Source organism: Alligator mississippiensis, chromosome 3, assembly GCF_030867095.1.
Source record: "Alligator mississippiensis isolate rAllMis1 chromosome 3, rAllMis1, whole genome shotgun sequence".
Taxonomy (NCBI): domain Eukaryota; kingdom Metazoa; phylum Chordata; order Crocodylia; family Alligatoridae; genus Alligator; species Alligator mississippiensis.
In genome coordinates, this window is record NC_081826.1 from 177,008,422 (window position 1) to 177,025,649 (window position 17,228).

Consider the following 17,228-nt stretch of genomic DNA (forward strand, 5'->3'; position numbering starts at 1 on the left):
TTTCTTTTTTTTTTTTTGCTTATGCCTTAGTTCTCTTTTTATTTTATACCTCTAAATATCTGCACCTTGTGTGGGGAAAATTTTGCATATAACTTCTTTTAACATTGGCTGATTGGCTCTAGGGCCCTTTCAAAGTGGAAACTCAGGCCCTAGACCCACAGACCCATGCCTTAAGACTGTATCAAGCTGTGAAGCTGTTTCACTTTGCACAGATGCATTAAAGATTTATTGGACAAAAGAAAAAGAGAAATCCCCAAATTCTGTCCAAGACCCTAAGGGCAAGTGTATTCCCAAAAACATTGAACAATCAATGTCCAATTCCCTCCTTTGCTAGAGGATATGAAAACCCACATTTCCCATGCTTCTGGAAAATGCTCTCCCTACTGCACTATAGGGCATTCTAGGCTAGTTCTTCCTGCTGATGTTGTTCCATTTTCATTAAATTAAATATTCATTGGGAGAGCAAGATGAACAGAGATGGAGACAGCAAGGTAAGCTATAGGTTCCAATCCCTGCCCCTAATTCTTTCTGGGGTTTTAGCCAATAATTGTTAAATGTAATTTCCATATGCAATACAATATGCATAGAAATTTCAAGGGAGCAGTAGCTTGCGTGGTAGGAGGCCTAGATTTATTTTTTGGCCCACCACAAAACCTCCTGTGTGATCTTGGGCAAGTAACTTCACCAAATATCCTCAAAAATTGCTTGGGTGCCTAACTCCCAGGGATTTCAATTGATGGGAGCTATATCTTTAAATATCTTTGAAGACATAGACCAGGGGTTGGCAATTATTTCACCTGGAGAGCTGCTTAAATTTTGATGAGCTGTTGAGGGCCGCAAGGGTAGCCACACCTCTTGACATGTGCCATGCTCCCTGGTCACCATCTTGGGACCAGAAGTCCCTCCTGTTGCCCCTGGAAATACTCCTTGTGGGAAAGGGGTTTGCCATCTTGGAACCAGAAAAAAAACAAATTATATACTAAAAATCAAACATCTCCTATAAGATAATTTCATTTAAAAACAAATGTGTCCTGATTTATGTGTGTTTGTATAGCATATGTAGACTCAACTGCATAACAGTTCAAAATGAAGTATTACTCTTGTATATTGGGGGGGTGGGTATAGGGTTTGTGGGGGCTGTAGGTGTGGGTGTGGGGGTGAGTGTATATGTGGGGAGGGTGTGGGTGTGGAGGGTTGGGTGGGTTGGGTGGGTATGGGGCTTGTGGGGGGCTGTGGGTATGTGGGGAGGTTGTGATGTGTGGAGGGGGAGGGTGGCTGAGGGAGTGTGTTGTGGATGTTGGGTGTGCATGTATGATGAGACCCCCCATGTTTAACACACCCCCTCCATTACACAGCCCCTTCCACCAGCGGCAGCAGCTGGGGGTGTTTATAGCCCATGGCAGGTGGAGCCCTCTGGTTGCATGTTGTTCCGGTGAGCCCCAGGACTGCACGTGGCTGGGCACTTGGCTCCATCACATGGGGCTTACATGCCCAAGCCCCATGCCACCGGGGGGACCACAGTTAAGCTGGTAGTGCAGGTCATGGGGCTTTGCCAGGGAAAGGGGCAGAATCAGCCCAGCTCTGCAGTGCAGAGCTCCCTGCTGTTCCCCATGCCCTACATGTGGCAATGAGGACTGGGCAAGCCACCAGCTCCATCACGTGGGGCTCCTCCTGAGGTGTGTAGCTTGGGCGGAGAACCTGGGAACTTCATGTGAGCCCCAGAGAGCCCCATGCAATAGAACCAGGTAGATCCCATAGCCCCACTGGCCCAGGCTCCTGCCACCCTGACCTGGGTCCCTGCTGGCCTCCGCATTCCTATCCAGCTGCCACTTCACTCCTGCTCTCTGTCACTTCCCCTCCCCCTGCCCTCCACTGCTGCCAACCCTCCCCTGCTGCTGCTTCCCCATCTGCCACCCTCATCACTTCCCCTCTCCCCCCCCCCGCCCCCCGCATCCACTGAATCCCATCCACCACCCGCCTACTGCCGCCACTTCCCTACTTGCAGGGCTGGGGTCAGGGCCATCCCACATGTGAGGCTGGAAGCACAGCACGCATTGCTCCTGTGGGAGTGAGCGGACTGTATTTTGCTTGCATTGGACCTAGACGCTAGCTTTTCATCTGTAAAACAAGAATAGTAGCACTTCTCTACCTCATGATGTTTTGTGAGAATAAGCACTTGAAAGATTCACAGGTGTTCAGATACCATGGTGATTGGGACCAAATACAGGCCTTGTAAAGATTTCCAAGATTCCCAAGTTACTGGATAAGTTATCTGTTGTTGTGGTTAAGGTCTAAAGTGTTAAATGAAGGTAGATACCCTTTCATTGCCAAATATTTGAACAGAATAATGAGAAATAATTAACTATAATATTCTTGGATATTTATTCTGTACTAAATTATCAGAAAGAAGTAATCATTCAGCTCCTGTTAAGCAGGATATTCCTTCCTTATTTCTTAAGCAGAAATGTTGCTTACAGCTCAAAAGAAAAGAAAGAGACTTCTTCCTTTTGTGGCCAGGACACAGAAATGGAATGAAATGAACTGATGGGATGAGCCAGACACATATGGAGAAGGCAATCTGTTCCACCCTAGTAGGAGGTAAAGGTTTTGCTCTCCTAACCCAAGGGGATCAGCAGCAGACAAAGTGCTTCAGAGACAGCACCCTTTCTAGATCTGTATGTCTTCACACTGCCTCCTGTGCAGGTCTGTGGATTAAACACTCCTGTGGAGAAGAACCTTTTATGTTGTAAAACAACACCAGCATAAGATCAAATGACTGCAAACTGGCTGCAGGTAAACTGAATTTGAAATTAGAAGTTGAAGTCTGTCAGAGGAGTGAGATTTTAGAATGGTCTTTCCAGAAAAGTCATAAAGGAAAAAACTTGAATTGCTTGAAGATTGAATTGCAAAGGTTATGAATGGGAAGGTATGATAAGACGGGAGGTTTTGCTTAATACTTAGTGGGTGTGTCTACACAATATGCTTTACTGCATATTAGGTTAATCTAATGTGCAGTAAGGTGTCAGCATCTACGTTTGTCTGGGACTTACTGTGCAGTAAATTAAGCTAATGCTCCATTTGCTAGTACCAACAAATACAGGTACTAGATTAATGGTCAGCCTAGGCAGCAGGGGGCCACAGGAGGCAGGAGGGGAGCTGTCTGTGGCTGTGGAATGCTCAGCTCCTGGCTTCTCTTAGGAGCTAGGAGCTGATCAGTGCCAGGACTGGGGATGGTGCATTAGCCTAATTTACTGTGCAATAAGTCCCGCATATGTGTAGTCACTGATGCTTTACTGTGCATTAAATCAGTGTAATGTGCAGTAAAGCATCACCCCGTGAGAGTTACAGACTTGTTTCCACACTATTGTTGCATACCAAACATCTTTAGGGGAAGTCACAGTGAATATGTTGGGTCAAAACCTGTTAATTGCTGATCCAGTAAGCAGTCACTTTGTACCTGGTTGTCCTGTTGAGATCTTTTTAGTGCTGTCCCTCCTGCCATTGTCCCTCCTTATATCCCACCATCTCCTATCACCTCACATCCCCACTTCTCAAGATGATTCTTAACACAGGAAGCAACTGGAGATCTGGCATGGAGGTCTGGCAAGTAGAGATGCTGAGAATCAACAGTATTATTGTTTGGGTTGAGAAAAAGAGATAAATGTTTAACTCAAAACCTAAGCCAGGAAGAACTAACAGAACACCTGTTACCATTCCTAAGCACTTAGATCTTGGTGAGATTTCATACGAAAGTTCATGAGTAGTCCTACCAGATTATACAGCTGTCTGGTAAGCATTTTTGTGATTTTGGTCCATTCATTCTCCTAGTATGCGTAGTAAGGAAGACAAATAATGTGCAAGTTAAAAGGTTAAGGCAAGAGAATGGGAAATTCAATATAAAAGGATGATACTATGTGAATTGCTTCAATATAAGGACACATATTCCTGTATAGGAAATTTGCCTTCTAATAAAAAATAAATACCATTATGCGTATATATGTAACCACAGGTTATTTGTAGTTATCATAAAGGGATTACATTTGGGGTAAATTTTCAATATTGTATTAAATAATCTTGTAAGAACCCTGGGACTAATAAAAATAGGTTTCTACAATTGGAAAAAAACCCCCCCAAAAAGTATTTGGGACATAAATATTTCCCTGCAGTATGTGAAAGTCCAATATTGTACTATTAAGAATGTAAATGTGAAGTTGGCTATAAACAAAAGGAAAACTGGCTTAATTTTTCATTGTCACAGTTCAGGAAAACTACAAGTAAACACGAAATATAAATAATGACAATTATATGAGACTTTCGGTATTTTTCTTTTTAGGTAAACTAAGGCATAATTACTGCTCTGATGTATAACTTCTATTTATATCAAAGGCTGCCTAATACAAATTAAAATCTGTATGTGCACATTTTCATTTAACAATTTTTATTAATATATACACTGGGCCTGATCCTTTATAGTCAATACCAGTCTCTATGATAATTGGAATAGGTGCTGAAAGGTCTCAGTATTGATCCAGAAATGCACTCAGTATTTCTGATTTGAATGAGGGCACTCAGCATCTTGCAAGGTTAGACCACATAGGTGATTAGGATTTAGGATTTTTTCATCTCTGGTCAGACTCTTCCTCAATATACAAACAAGACATGAACCCCTATATTTTCAAGTACAAAATCATTTTTCTCGTTCCTATTAAGGACCCTGTTTTTCAAACACTTCTACACATGGGTAACTTTATTCACATGAATAGGTTCATAAGAACCACTTTACTGGCAATGAGATCTTGGACTGATCCTTCTGTTCAGATATGAATTCTTTGATGAATGGGTTTGATAAATTTTACCCAATATGAATAAAGTTCACCTTTATGGGAAAGAAGTCAAGCAAAAACAACCCTTGGAAGAATATGTAAATAATGTATTGTATGTGTAGAAATGTGTGTTACATCAATTAACAATATACATCAAAATACTTTCTAAATATAAATTTGCACAGTGGATTCCTTTTTAGAGTAGAAATGTCTTTTCTGAAGTTCCAATAAAGGATCTTCTTACAATACAACTATGAAACGTATATATATTTTTTTTCCCAAAAGGATTTCTTGCGCTGTCTGATATAACCTGATTTGAGAAGGAGTTTACCAAAAGGTAGCCTTTTTCACTTAATCTTTTCTACAAATTGATGTTCTTGGGAGCGGACATTGTTGACATAGGGAAATACGTCCTGTTCTTCCTCTGTTTTTTTGTGGAACAGAAATGTTCCTCTTCAATATCAATGTTTGCTTGTGTTTGTCTTCCACTGAACCCCCACAAAGTTAAATTTACTAACAGAAGGAAGCTTGCTCTGACAGTTAATCTCAATATGTATCAAAAGCTGAGCCCATTGTGCTGGATATTTTCCCCTGTGTTTTGTAGAACACAGTAACATTTGTTGACTTGTTGGATATATATAAAATATATGAAAGTTTGGAATAGGAGAGAGACAATATATATTCTGGCTTTTAAGAAAGGAATATAACCAAACAATGATGACATTAAGACTGGTAGATTGCTTGATGTGTGCTGTTTATCAACCCTGATTTATGGGTGTCTTTATAGATTATCTGGTGAATTAACTCCTTGTACAATATGCTTCAGCACATTTAAGAAAACAGTATGACTCTATCCCATGTTACCACAGTCCTTCCAAAAAGTTTTATAAATTCATAATTCTGTGGTGGTGTCATAACCTGATTATGATACCTGTTGTTTTTGTAAAACAACCCAGGCATACAAAACAAGTGTAAAATCGCTTCTTCAGAGAAACTTAAATTTTCCCCAGTTCTTCATCCTATGAATGTCATTGCTGTGTCATTATTGTCCTAGGAAGGTGACAGATTTCCCTGCAACACGAACCACCTTCTCTGTAGTCTAAAATGGCTTTAAAATCTACCCCAGAGTTTGATTCTTGTACATGGCATGCTGCCAGCTCTCAACTGTTTGTTGTTGGCTACTTGTGGTATATTGAAGTTTGCAGGAAAGTATCAAAAATTGTATTTTTAAAATGTTGGTTCATAGGCTGTTTTCAAAATATCAGGATCATGATATTTGTTTGGGACACTGGAATTAGCAGTGTTCCAACCCTAAAGCCCTTACTGACCTTAGACTGACTATCATAGGTGCTGACTTTTATTTTTGCCAGGGTAGCAGGAGTGGCATGTGACACATAGGATGGACATGTGAAATGTTTTATGAATTTCAGGTGACAGCCCTCTTCCTGAGGATGGCCAGGGCCCTTGGGGCCCCCGCCTACTCAGCACCTCTGCTGATTATTCAGTCCTTACTTTAACAAAATCTTATTAAAACTAATGGGAGTTTTCCTCAACAATATGAGGACCTCAAGATTTAGTCCATCATATGCAAATAAACCAAGTGACAGCCAAACAGAAGAAATTACTATCATATGTGTGAAACTTTGCAGATAATTCATGACCAACGGCATTTCTAGGATTCTTGAATTCCTGTATTTCCAGAGCTGCAAGATCACTGAGGCCCATAGAATCTACACCATTCAGTACACATTTATGCCATTTACCTTTCTTCTGTTTTTATTGAAATCCATCTTTGAAAATGTGTGCATACTTTGTGACATGTTTTGTTTTTGTTTTGTTTTCTCCACACAAATGCAGTCACCTAATGCTGGGAACAAGGATGACCAAACACTGACGGTAGGCAGCAATTAGTTCATCTGTGTCTGGCATTTATTTTTAGAAGGTGTGGGTGAGACGAATCATACTTTGCTTTGGTACACTTCAGCATTTTAATAAGCTGTTTCCTCCCTCCCATATGTTGCTATACATTTAAAATAATTACATTCCAATGTTAGAGTGACAGATTCATTCTGGAATTCAGTGTCTATCATTTTTATTTGCTTTTTAATTAGGTACCATGGATTCATGTATGTGCACTAGAAATATTTTCATCAAAACCAAAATATTTCCTCCAGGCTTTTTCTTTTTTCTTTTTTAGTTTTGTTGGCTTATTTGCCTTGCAAATTGTTGATCCTGTTGTTTGTTTGTTTTTAAATCCAAAGGAGCCACTGTTTTTTGATCAATGCCATCCCTGAATTGTATTGTGTAAGAACTTTACAGATGCATTCTGCAGACGCTAATATATTATAGTATATATTTAAAAGCACAGGCAGAAGAACATTGCCTATATGTTTATAACCCCATTAAAATATGTAAAACAAACTTTGTACATAAGTTCCATGTATGTGTGCATGTATATTTTTAATCTCACTGACCACCTGTTGTTTTAACCTTGTTTTCCAGGTGTGCTGGAAAGCCATAGACAGAGAGGCATATGATGTTTTTCCAACTAAGCTATGACTGTTAAGATATGGCCGCTTAGGTCACTTTATGCTTGTTTTCTCTATCACTTCCATGATTTCTGTAAGTTGGTAATGGAATACAATTTTTTAAAATGAGGAGATGGCATACCTGAGGGACCCAACTATATGGTTCTACAAAAAAGATAAGCCTGAATTCTTTCTGATGCAGAAAAGTTAAATAATGAAAATATATGGGATGAGGAAACAATTTCCACAGTTCTGCTTATGAGTCCTGGTGGCTGATGAATAGATATAGTGATGCTTTGTGGTGAAAAGGGTTATACTGATAATACTGTTTAATACAGTGTGTTGAGTTATATTGGAAACATTTTCATTGGCAAGGTGGCTACAGCTCACAAGGCATGTCTATGCTGCAGACTTACCACATCAGGCAGTAGTGTCTTCAATCATGCTGCCTTTCTCTACAAACACTACCTCTCTACCAAGAAGCAAAGTAGCCAGTGTAACTGGATCCATTCTTACTAAAAGACTTAATTCCTTTCCTTTTTCTTTCTACATTCAGACCAAGCCACGGCTTCAGCGAGGTGGGAGCTCTGCATCTCTCCACAATAGTTTGATGAGGAACAGCATCTTTCAACTTATGATTCACACGCTTGATCCCCTGGCTGAAGGTATCCCTATAATTTCATCCTCAGTTGCATTTTCTTTCTTTTCCCTTGCAAAAAAAGGTTGTTTACTATATAAATTACTTTCACAGTTCAGTTTCTTTTTGTTCTTTGCACTCCACTTACAGTGTTATGTACAGTTTCACTAAGACTTGTGACTTTGAGTACTAAATAATAAGGACTATCTGGTTGATACGTCATAGATGTTACCTGTCTCTCTACTTCTGCCTTAAATAGAGTTCATTATGAGCAGAGATGTAAAAAATCAAATTTTCTACTTCATTTTTGAGTGTTTTTTTTTCCCATTTTTATGTCCTAGGCTTGACATCAGTGTAGCTACAGAGGTTACAGATTTGTTATATGAAGCATAGGCAGTGTTGGAATAACGAAGTCTTGACTTTGGCTGGATATACAAAGAGCTCAGTATAATCTCTGCACTTTTGCAATTCTCTAGAACCGGATTGTCCAACTTCTAAGTAGCTGGGGGGTGCACACCCCAACAGTCTGCATCAACAGGGGCCATGGCCCCCCAGGCTCCACGTCATGCTCATGCACAGGCAGGCATCCCTGCTACCCCACTGCACCATCCACATCAGTGGCCACCCCCACCCCCTGCCTCCCTCATGCAGCACAGTATCCTACCTCACCTGCAACAGCCTGCAGGCTTCCTCACAGCACCAGGCCATGTGGGTATTCTGGGGTGCTGGCTCACCCTGCACCATGAGCTGTGCCATGCTGTTATATCCCACACTTTGGGGCTGAGTTAGGCATCAGAAGCCAGGGGAGGAAGAGGAAATCCCAAGACACTGGCAACTGCAGGTAGAGCAAGGGTCAGCAGACACAAGTGGGAACCCAGAGGCCTCATGTTAACTCCTCACAGGCCACATGCAGCCTGTGGACTGCCAGTTGGACAGAACCTACTGTAGAGGAAAGACATAACTTTATATTTGGTTTGATCTAACTTTGAAGTCATGCTTGAGTAGAAGTTGGTATGCTCTCCAGCCCCTTGAAGCAGACCTAAAACATTCAGACCCAGGTATTTATTTGTGTCGCTTATGTTCCAATTATGTGGTTTGTCACTGGTGAGATAATGCATGTCTTCAGAAATCATGCTTGTGAAATGAGAAGGGAAGGATTTAAGTGGTCTTTTTAGGTGTTCCCCCCGACCTCAAGGCTTCTTTGCATCCAGGCACAAATTTTACTTGCAAATTGGAAATGTAAAATCTTTTTGGCTTTTAACTGGAATGCTTTGAAAGTCTAGCCATATTTAGTGTTTCCCTTAATACTGACACACTAGTTTAATTAACCCCCCCCCCCAAACCAAACCAACTCACCTGCACATGCAAAAAAGACTGTACGAATGCATATCCACATTTTTACGTGTGTGTATACACACACACACACACACACACACACACACACACACATCTGTATCTGTATACACACACACATGTATATATGTGCCTGCCTGTGTGTACGTGTGTGTGTATGTGTGATACACACACACACTCACACACGTGCATATATACACACGCGCACATGTGTGTGTGTGTGTGTGTGTGTGCACACCTGCAGTTGCCAGTGTCTTGGGATTTCCTTTTCCTCCCCTGGCTTCTGATGCCTAACTGTACACACACACACACACACACACACACACACACACGTGCATGTGTGTATACACCCACACACACAGAGGGAGGCTCATATATACATATACGTGTGTGGGTATGTATACTCACACCCACACACACACACACACACTAGCCAATTGCTCAGACGGAGCCCTGTGCTCCAGCCCCCGATCTGGGCCTGCTCCCCGTTTCCCTCCTGCTGCTTATGGCAGCAGCAGGGGAAGGGGAGGAACAGGCCCGGGCCCAATGTAGGGGAGGACCAGGACCAAGGGTGGGGAGAAGCTGGACCGCCACAGCAGGGGGGAATAGCAGGCCCAGGCCGACCTGGCGACGGTGGGGGGACAGGAGGAGCGGGATCAGGGCCAACATGAGGGAGGAGAAGGTGGGGAGGAGTGGGCCCAGGCCCAAGGAGGGGAGGAGACCTGCTCCTCCCCACCCCCGCTGTTGCCATGTTGGGCCATGCCAGGCCTGCTCCCTCCCCCATCACCATGGTGGGTTGACTTCTTCCCCCCACTGTCGGACTTGCTCCCCTCCCACATCAGGCCTGCACCAAGGCCCTTGCCTCCCCTCCCCCCCACTGCCGCCGCAATGCGCCTGTTCCTCCCCTCACCTACACAGACCCACTCCCTTGCCCCCACCGCTGCCGTGTTGGTCTGCATTGGCCCTGCAGGCAGCGACAACGGAAGGTGGCTTAGCCCCCCCCCCCCCCCCCACCCATGCCGCCACCCTTGGGGAGCAGGGCAGGGGGGAACAGGGCCTCACCCCCCGCTCTGTCCCCTGTGTGTGCTCCGCTGCACCACCACCCCCTGTCCAAAGACTTATTTGCACTCTGATTGGCTGTTTCAGTCAGCCAGTCAGAGCATGAATAAAGTGTTATGGCCAGACGGACAGACAGATTAAGGCTTTTATAATATTAAAAGATATACACGTGCATATACACACACATGCTCACCCTTTCTGCCAGGCACTGCATGGAAGTAACAAGGGCTGGGTTCAGATTAAACAGCTTAACACCAATTTTTTTAAATCTGGTGTCAAATTTGAACCAAATTTAAATCAAATTTAATCAAATGTAAATTGAGATTAAAATTTTTTAAAATTAAAAAAAAATTAAATCTGGCTTAAGCTCTGGCTCAAAAACCTGGGAAAGTAAATTTTGATTGGGTGTTCCGAAGTGAACACACTTCCCCACTTGGAAGCAATGTTCAACTAAAACAGATTTACTATGGGGGAAAAGGGAACTAACACACAACCCTAAAGAAAACTTTAACTATTCTGTTGAGCATTAACTGAAACCCCAAACAGTTAACAGTCTCAGTCATGGGCAAAACAACCTAATGCCAAACTAGCCTGGCCTGTTGGGAAAAGAGACTCGCCCAAACCTGCCATCCAAGGCTTTACCACCTATGCCAGCCCAAGTAGCAAGTGCTGGGTAGGGAAGCCCAGACTGGAGTAGCTGGCCATCCCTGGGGATTGCTGCCACACCTCTTCTGCTAGGGGTCGGCCACTGTTCCTCTACTGATCCTTTTCATGTTCCTTATGTGATCTCAGTTATTTGCTCATGTTCAGGGATTTCAGACTTTTTACCTATATAGTGAATATTGAAGTTCTACATGACTACACTGTAAGGACTTGCACACACACAAGTACTTTCCCTTTGAGGAGTTGATGGGCCAGAAGGCCATCCAGGGAATGACTCCTCTTTGGAAACTCCCCTGTCCCTCATAGACAGGGAGGGCTGTTTGAAACACAGTCTGATCTACCTGCGATTTATAAATATGCACTTTAACCCTGAACAGTAAAACCCAGGCCCAAAAACATTTAAAAGAAAAAGGCACGAGTAACCTCCAAAACCTCTGAATGTGTGCACAAATGAAGGTATACAGGGAAAGAATACACAAAATGAACATTATAGAACATAACCGTAGCCAAGCATGTAGAACATAAGAAGGAATACATATCATTAGTGTGACTGAGTGCACTGGTTTCATGGTTAAGTAGATATCAAAATAGTCTTCTCATGTTCACCTATGATGATATGCTGGCTCAGTGGAAGTCAGTGGCAAACTCCTATAGCCTTCACCTGGGCCAGAGTTTTAATTCTGATTTCCTTAATACAGTCACTGGAATTGGTCATACCAGTATCTGGACATTTCTACATACACTTGTACATAAAACATGGATCTTCATTGCTTTATAAATGCATCCCACTGCATTTGCTTGTGCCTGGGAGAAGCACGTAAAAATATCTGTCCAATTTCATATTCCATTGCTTTGGCCTATGAAAGTCATGTCAACACTACTTCAGAGGCGTGTCAGGGTTGGCAGGCAGCTTCACTTCTTCCACACTCTAAGACAGTGGTGCTCAACCTCTGGCCCATGCGACCATGTCACCCAGCCTGTGGTCTGTCATCCACAGGTCTGAAAATTTGGCAGCTCCCTCTGCTACCTAATCACCAGACCCATGAGGAGCTCCAGGGGAGTATGAAACAAGGAACAACCACCTGTGTGCCAAATGTTTTTGGCAAGATGTGGGAGGTCATTCTCAGTGCTTGTCTCTCTACTCTGGAATTTGCTTCCCCTTGAGCCCTGTCTAAGCCCATGGCTGAATGTCTCTCAGAAAGGCTATAAAACTTTTGCATTTGGACAGGTGTTAAGCAAGTACGCTTAAACTGGGATATTGTTTACAGAGTTTTTGTTTTATATTGTATTCTACTATTCTACCTGCTTTTATAAATTATTTTGCTATCTTAATATAAGCTGTCATGACCCTTTATTGGGAAAGGTGGTGTATAAATCTATAAATAAAATAAATACGTGAATTTACTTTAGTTAGGCCAAAACTCTATGCAAAAATAATAAGCACACTTGTTTACAACTCCTTGTTTCAGTATCTTCACTCTTGAGTGTTCTTTAGGCATAGATCAGAGGCCTATAAGGAGACCCTTTTCAATGCTGCATTTTCTCTGGGAAGGTAATCTCTGAACAGCCCTGTTAATGCTAGTCATAAAACAGAAAAAGAGGCAAACTGATTAGTTCTTCTTTAGATTTCAAAGTAAAAAAAAACAACCCCCCCTGAAATTCCAATTTCCCTCATGGAAGGAGGGTACCTGCATGGCGCAGTTTGAGGGTGGGAGCCAGGTTATGGGATGGCACGGCAGTATCTGCACAGCTCAGTGAGATACTGGCAGCACGGTCCATAGCCCATACAGCCGACGGCCTCAGAGGCTGTGATGTGTACAGTTGAGGGCCCTGGCTGAACAGCTCTGTTATAATAGGCATTTTGATTTAAAAATATATATATTAAAGATTTTTTTGTTTTGAAGCTATATTTCAAGTAGATGTATAAACAGTTTCATTTTTGATAACTTATGAATAATAAACCTCAATGTACCACTCGAAAACCCCATCCATCAATAAAAATGCATGCAATCTGTTATGAATTTCAAACACTAACTGTATTATTCTCAATCCAAAGAAATGTCCTATGGCTTCTCCCTGGCACCAGAACAATTAATGTCATAGTTCATACACTGAGCTGAGACAGATGAAGTAGACAATAAATAAGCTAGGCAAGTGTTAAGAGGTTTATGGACCATGTAAAAGGTAGGGAATCTGATACGTGCTTCAGCAAAGAAAATTCTTTTAAGATAAATCTTCCTTTTTAAATGCCAAAAATATCCGGTATCCTTTAATTGGGAGGCTTTACGAACTTTGCCATTACCTCATGTTTTCATGTACGAAAAAAGTAGTATCTTCTATTAAGTCCCTGTCTGAGCTTCAGTATTGTCATTTTGCACCTGTTCTCTATTGATCTTTTCAGTTAGATCTTTTGCATTTTTTTCAGCAGTAACAGTTCTTTGTTCCAAACCCAGCGTCTTTGATGAGACCACATTCAACCTTGATTAAAATTTAGATGAATAGCTGCAAGATCAGTTTTTAGTAAAACTTTTGAAGTAGATTCTATTAGTATTTGTTTATGAGAAGGTCTCTTGATCATCTAATTGAATTTCTTCAAAAACAATAATGGGTAGCAAAAACTGTAAAGGGACTGGGAAGAGAGAGAGAGAACCCATTCCCCTTTAGTGTTGTGATACAAAATTTTCCATAGTTCCTCCCTCCCTAACTCTTGTGCCTTCTTTCAGACATATACATGAAACGCAAAGGAGACTCCATAAAGCATACATCAACAAACCCAAATGAGAAGTTAAAAAGCTAAGGATTTAAAGGCAGGAAAAACCTTCAAGTAGGAAATCATTGTCATGGACTGTTCTCTGGGAAATCCACCCAAAACAAGCAGTTGATTACTATGAATGTACACATTTGTATTCACAATCCATCAACAATAGCACAAGTAATAGAAACAAGGGGAAAACAATGGTTCTCTACTTCCTCAAAACCATTAGAAATACATAATTAATCAAAAAATAAAGCACTTGGATGCTTTAAAAACCATAAAAATAGTATGATACTGATTAAAAAAAACCCCTCTTGTTTATTTTATATAAATTTTATATAAATCTCCTTGCATTTCATTTGCCAAACCTATCATCTGTAGGACAATATGATTAAAAAAAATTATCAAACGGAATTGTTTGAAGCTGTTTTGAAATTTCCAGGGTTCTTCAGATTCCCAAGTAGATATCTGTCTCTGTTCTCAGTGTTATTCTCAGTTACAGGGCCATAGAGTGAATCTAGCCATATTAATATACATTTGGAGTTTCCACATCAGGCTTGTGCCACATGTTTCACTCAAGGCATGATTAACCAGTTAATTGCCTCCTAAGTTGTATCCCAGCCACGCATCTAGTCAATTAATGGCATAATAAAATGAGGAATAAGCCACAACATTATTCCACAAAAAATGTGTAAAAATGTTGCGGCTGGTTCCTATCATGCCATTAATTGAATATGTACACAGCTGTGCCCCTGTGGCTGGGAACACGGTCAGCTGATGGGAGATAGCAGCTGCAGCAGCTTCCTGCTTGCCCCTGCACTGGCAGTAAGGCATGATGAGATCTGATGTGTGATCCGACAATCAGGCCTCCTACCATGCATGCATGATTTGGCAGGAAGAGCAATTGTGTGGATTGGGTATTAGGTCCCATCGTGCCTTTACCTACACATCCATCAGGGGCCATATTCTGGTTCCTCATGTCTATTATACTGTAAGGCTCCCGCTTACTTGTCAAGTGTTATACAGAGTACCCCAAGCAGGTTCCACTCCCCTCGACTTGCCTGCCACAACTTGATGGAAATTAATTCAAAAGAGGGGTTTAGTGGTGTAAATAGAGAGGTCCCTCTCAGGGTATGCACGGTTCTGGGAGCAGTTGACCTTGGGGCTCCACCTCCCAGCCACACACTAGCCATCATTGTTGAGATGTTTTGATCCGATGCAGGACTCTAGCCTGGTCTGGTCCTGGTCTTCAACAACCCTGGTGGAGTTTCTCAGGACTTTTTTGGGTAGATCCCTTAGTCCTTATATGCAAGTTCTGTCTTGGCCTTTGACCTAGATCTGTCTTGGTCTTTGCACCCTCTCAATACATTTCACCAAGAAAAAAAGAGAGAAAGAATAAAAGGGAACAAACACAAGAAAGCCTCCACTCTGGAGGGATTGCTTTATCTGAACCCAGTGTTCCTACTGGACTTCAGTAAGCTCCCTATGGGAGTTAGTCTTAGAAACAGGCAAAGGCATGGTTCCTTAGCTTTTGCCTAAGGGAACCTTCTTGGCTCCAGGGCCGCCCTGCCTCAGTGCTTCAAGGCTGTCCCCGGCCCAGAGACAACCCCTTCTCCCACCATGCCGGCACTTGGAGTGCCTTTTAAATCTCCCATGGCAGCGCCAGCGGCTGATGTCATCAGCGGGGCATTGCCAAGATTGATTGACAGGGACCTTTTAAAATGTGGCAGTGGTGGCAGCGCCGCATGCTGTTGTGGGGTCCATCTTAAAGGTAAGTTTTCCTTGCTTTCTGAGGTTTTTTGATCAGCCCTTTTGGGGTCTTCTGGGAGTCATGGGGGTCTCTGCAGGGCATGTAGGTCCCCTTTTGTTACATATGCCTATTGGACTGTGGATACTGTCTAAGCTAGGGTGTGATTTTTTTTTACAGTGCATCAGCTGCTTTTTCATTGTGCACTTACTCTGACCCCTCAGTAACAGTAAAACAACACTGTCTCACAATCTATCTTCATAGGGTAAAAGTGTGCTGTCAGCTTTATGCACAGATTTTTCAATAAAGTCATACTGCTTGAACTATTTCAAGCAGTACCAGGTCTATGTGTAGACAAGGCCTAACATAACAGAATCTATTAGGCCTTGCCTAAGGAGTCAGGGAAATGGAATTCTCCTCTCCAGATCTGGGAGAACCAGCAGAGGCCTGTAAATACTGCTGCAGTTCAACAATGTGTTTTCAACCTTTGCCACCTCCAGACCATCCTTCCATAGGTATATGGAAGTTTAGTTGGCAAATCCATGATGTTGCGGTTCTTTCAAGGTTGTTGTGTATAGGAGATGCTGACTTTTGCATACTTATTCCTTTTGAACTGTGCATTTATAATGCAAAGAATATAGATATCTGTTTCTGAGGGGTTTACAATAAATAAGAAAAATAAATAAACCAATAATGTATTATATGTATAGCCAACCCTATCCAAAAGGCTCCGTGTGGCTTACAATAAATAAACAACCCAGATTGGCTTTGCCAGGCAACATCCCAAAACCTGAGAACTCCATCTCCCCGCCTCCCCCAATCACTGCCTCCCCTGATGCCCCTCCCCTCAAAGCAAACCCTCATGCCAATTCCAACCAAGCCTCCCAACTACCATGCACATCCAGTTGCAAGAAACCTCTTTCCACTCCCCACTACTCCCTCCCCTAACAGTCTGTCCAAATCCACAACCTCTTTCCTACAGAGGGGCTCAGACTGTTACTGCCCTCCCACCCAAAAAGCACAGATGACTCCTCCAAACAATCCCAACACAAATTCCAAAGAACCATAACAAGAAGTAAAATAAAGACTCTGACATTGCCCTTCAGCAGTGATTGAGGAGGGGTCAAAAGATACCCTTTGGTGATACCCTATGGTAATGCCCACCCAGGGAGGCCTGATAGTTTTGTAGAGTCTGGAGGCTGAACAGGGTCCTTTTCCCTCCTTTGGGTGGCCAAGATGGTGCCTGAGTTAGGTACCATCTGTTAAATAAAACCTATTTTATTTAGAGGGTATTTTCCATGGCACGTCTAACCCACTTAAACTAAAAATAGTACAAGAAAACATGTACAAGTTACCAAACTGCATCACTTGCTGCAAACTATGAAGGGCAGGCATTTACTTGCTAACAGTAACAGAGAGGGGTTCTAGATATAAACTTTTATTAGAAACCTTTCTCAGTCTCTAATATGAGATTGTTTTAAATTCAGGAGTTTTTTAATTAATTATCTCTGAAATGTTTATCTTTCAGTCTTATTTTTTGGTAACTGAATGGAGGGCAGGAATCTGGGATAGGGTTTTTTCCAGAAATGCCTCAATTCTCTAGACTTGTTTATATTATTTAAACATAGTATTGTAATATGGATTTAATAATTGTATGATTATT

General features: G+C 42.1%; 1 protein-coding gene across 3 annotated transcripts in view; it reads left to right on the forward strand.

Annotated features, from left to right (window-relative positions):
• Positions 1-17,228, forward strand: part of SLC24A2 (solute carrier family 24 member 2) — a 182,262-nt gene that overhangs the window by 89,377 nt on the left and 75,657 nt on the right. For 2 of the 3 annotated variants that reach the window (XM_019480761.2, XM_019480763.2), the window contains exons 3-4: positions 6,681-6,719; positions 7,908-8,016. In XM_019480761.2, the coding sequence (XP_019336306.1) occupies positions 6,681-6,719; positions 7,908-8,016 (148 nt within the window). The remainder of the gene's footprint in view (positions 1-6,680; positions 6,720-7,907; positions 8,017-17,228) is intronic. The other variant, XM_019480762.2, reaches the window with a different exon arrangement.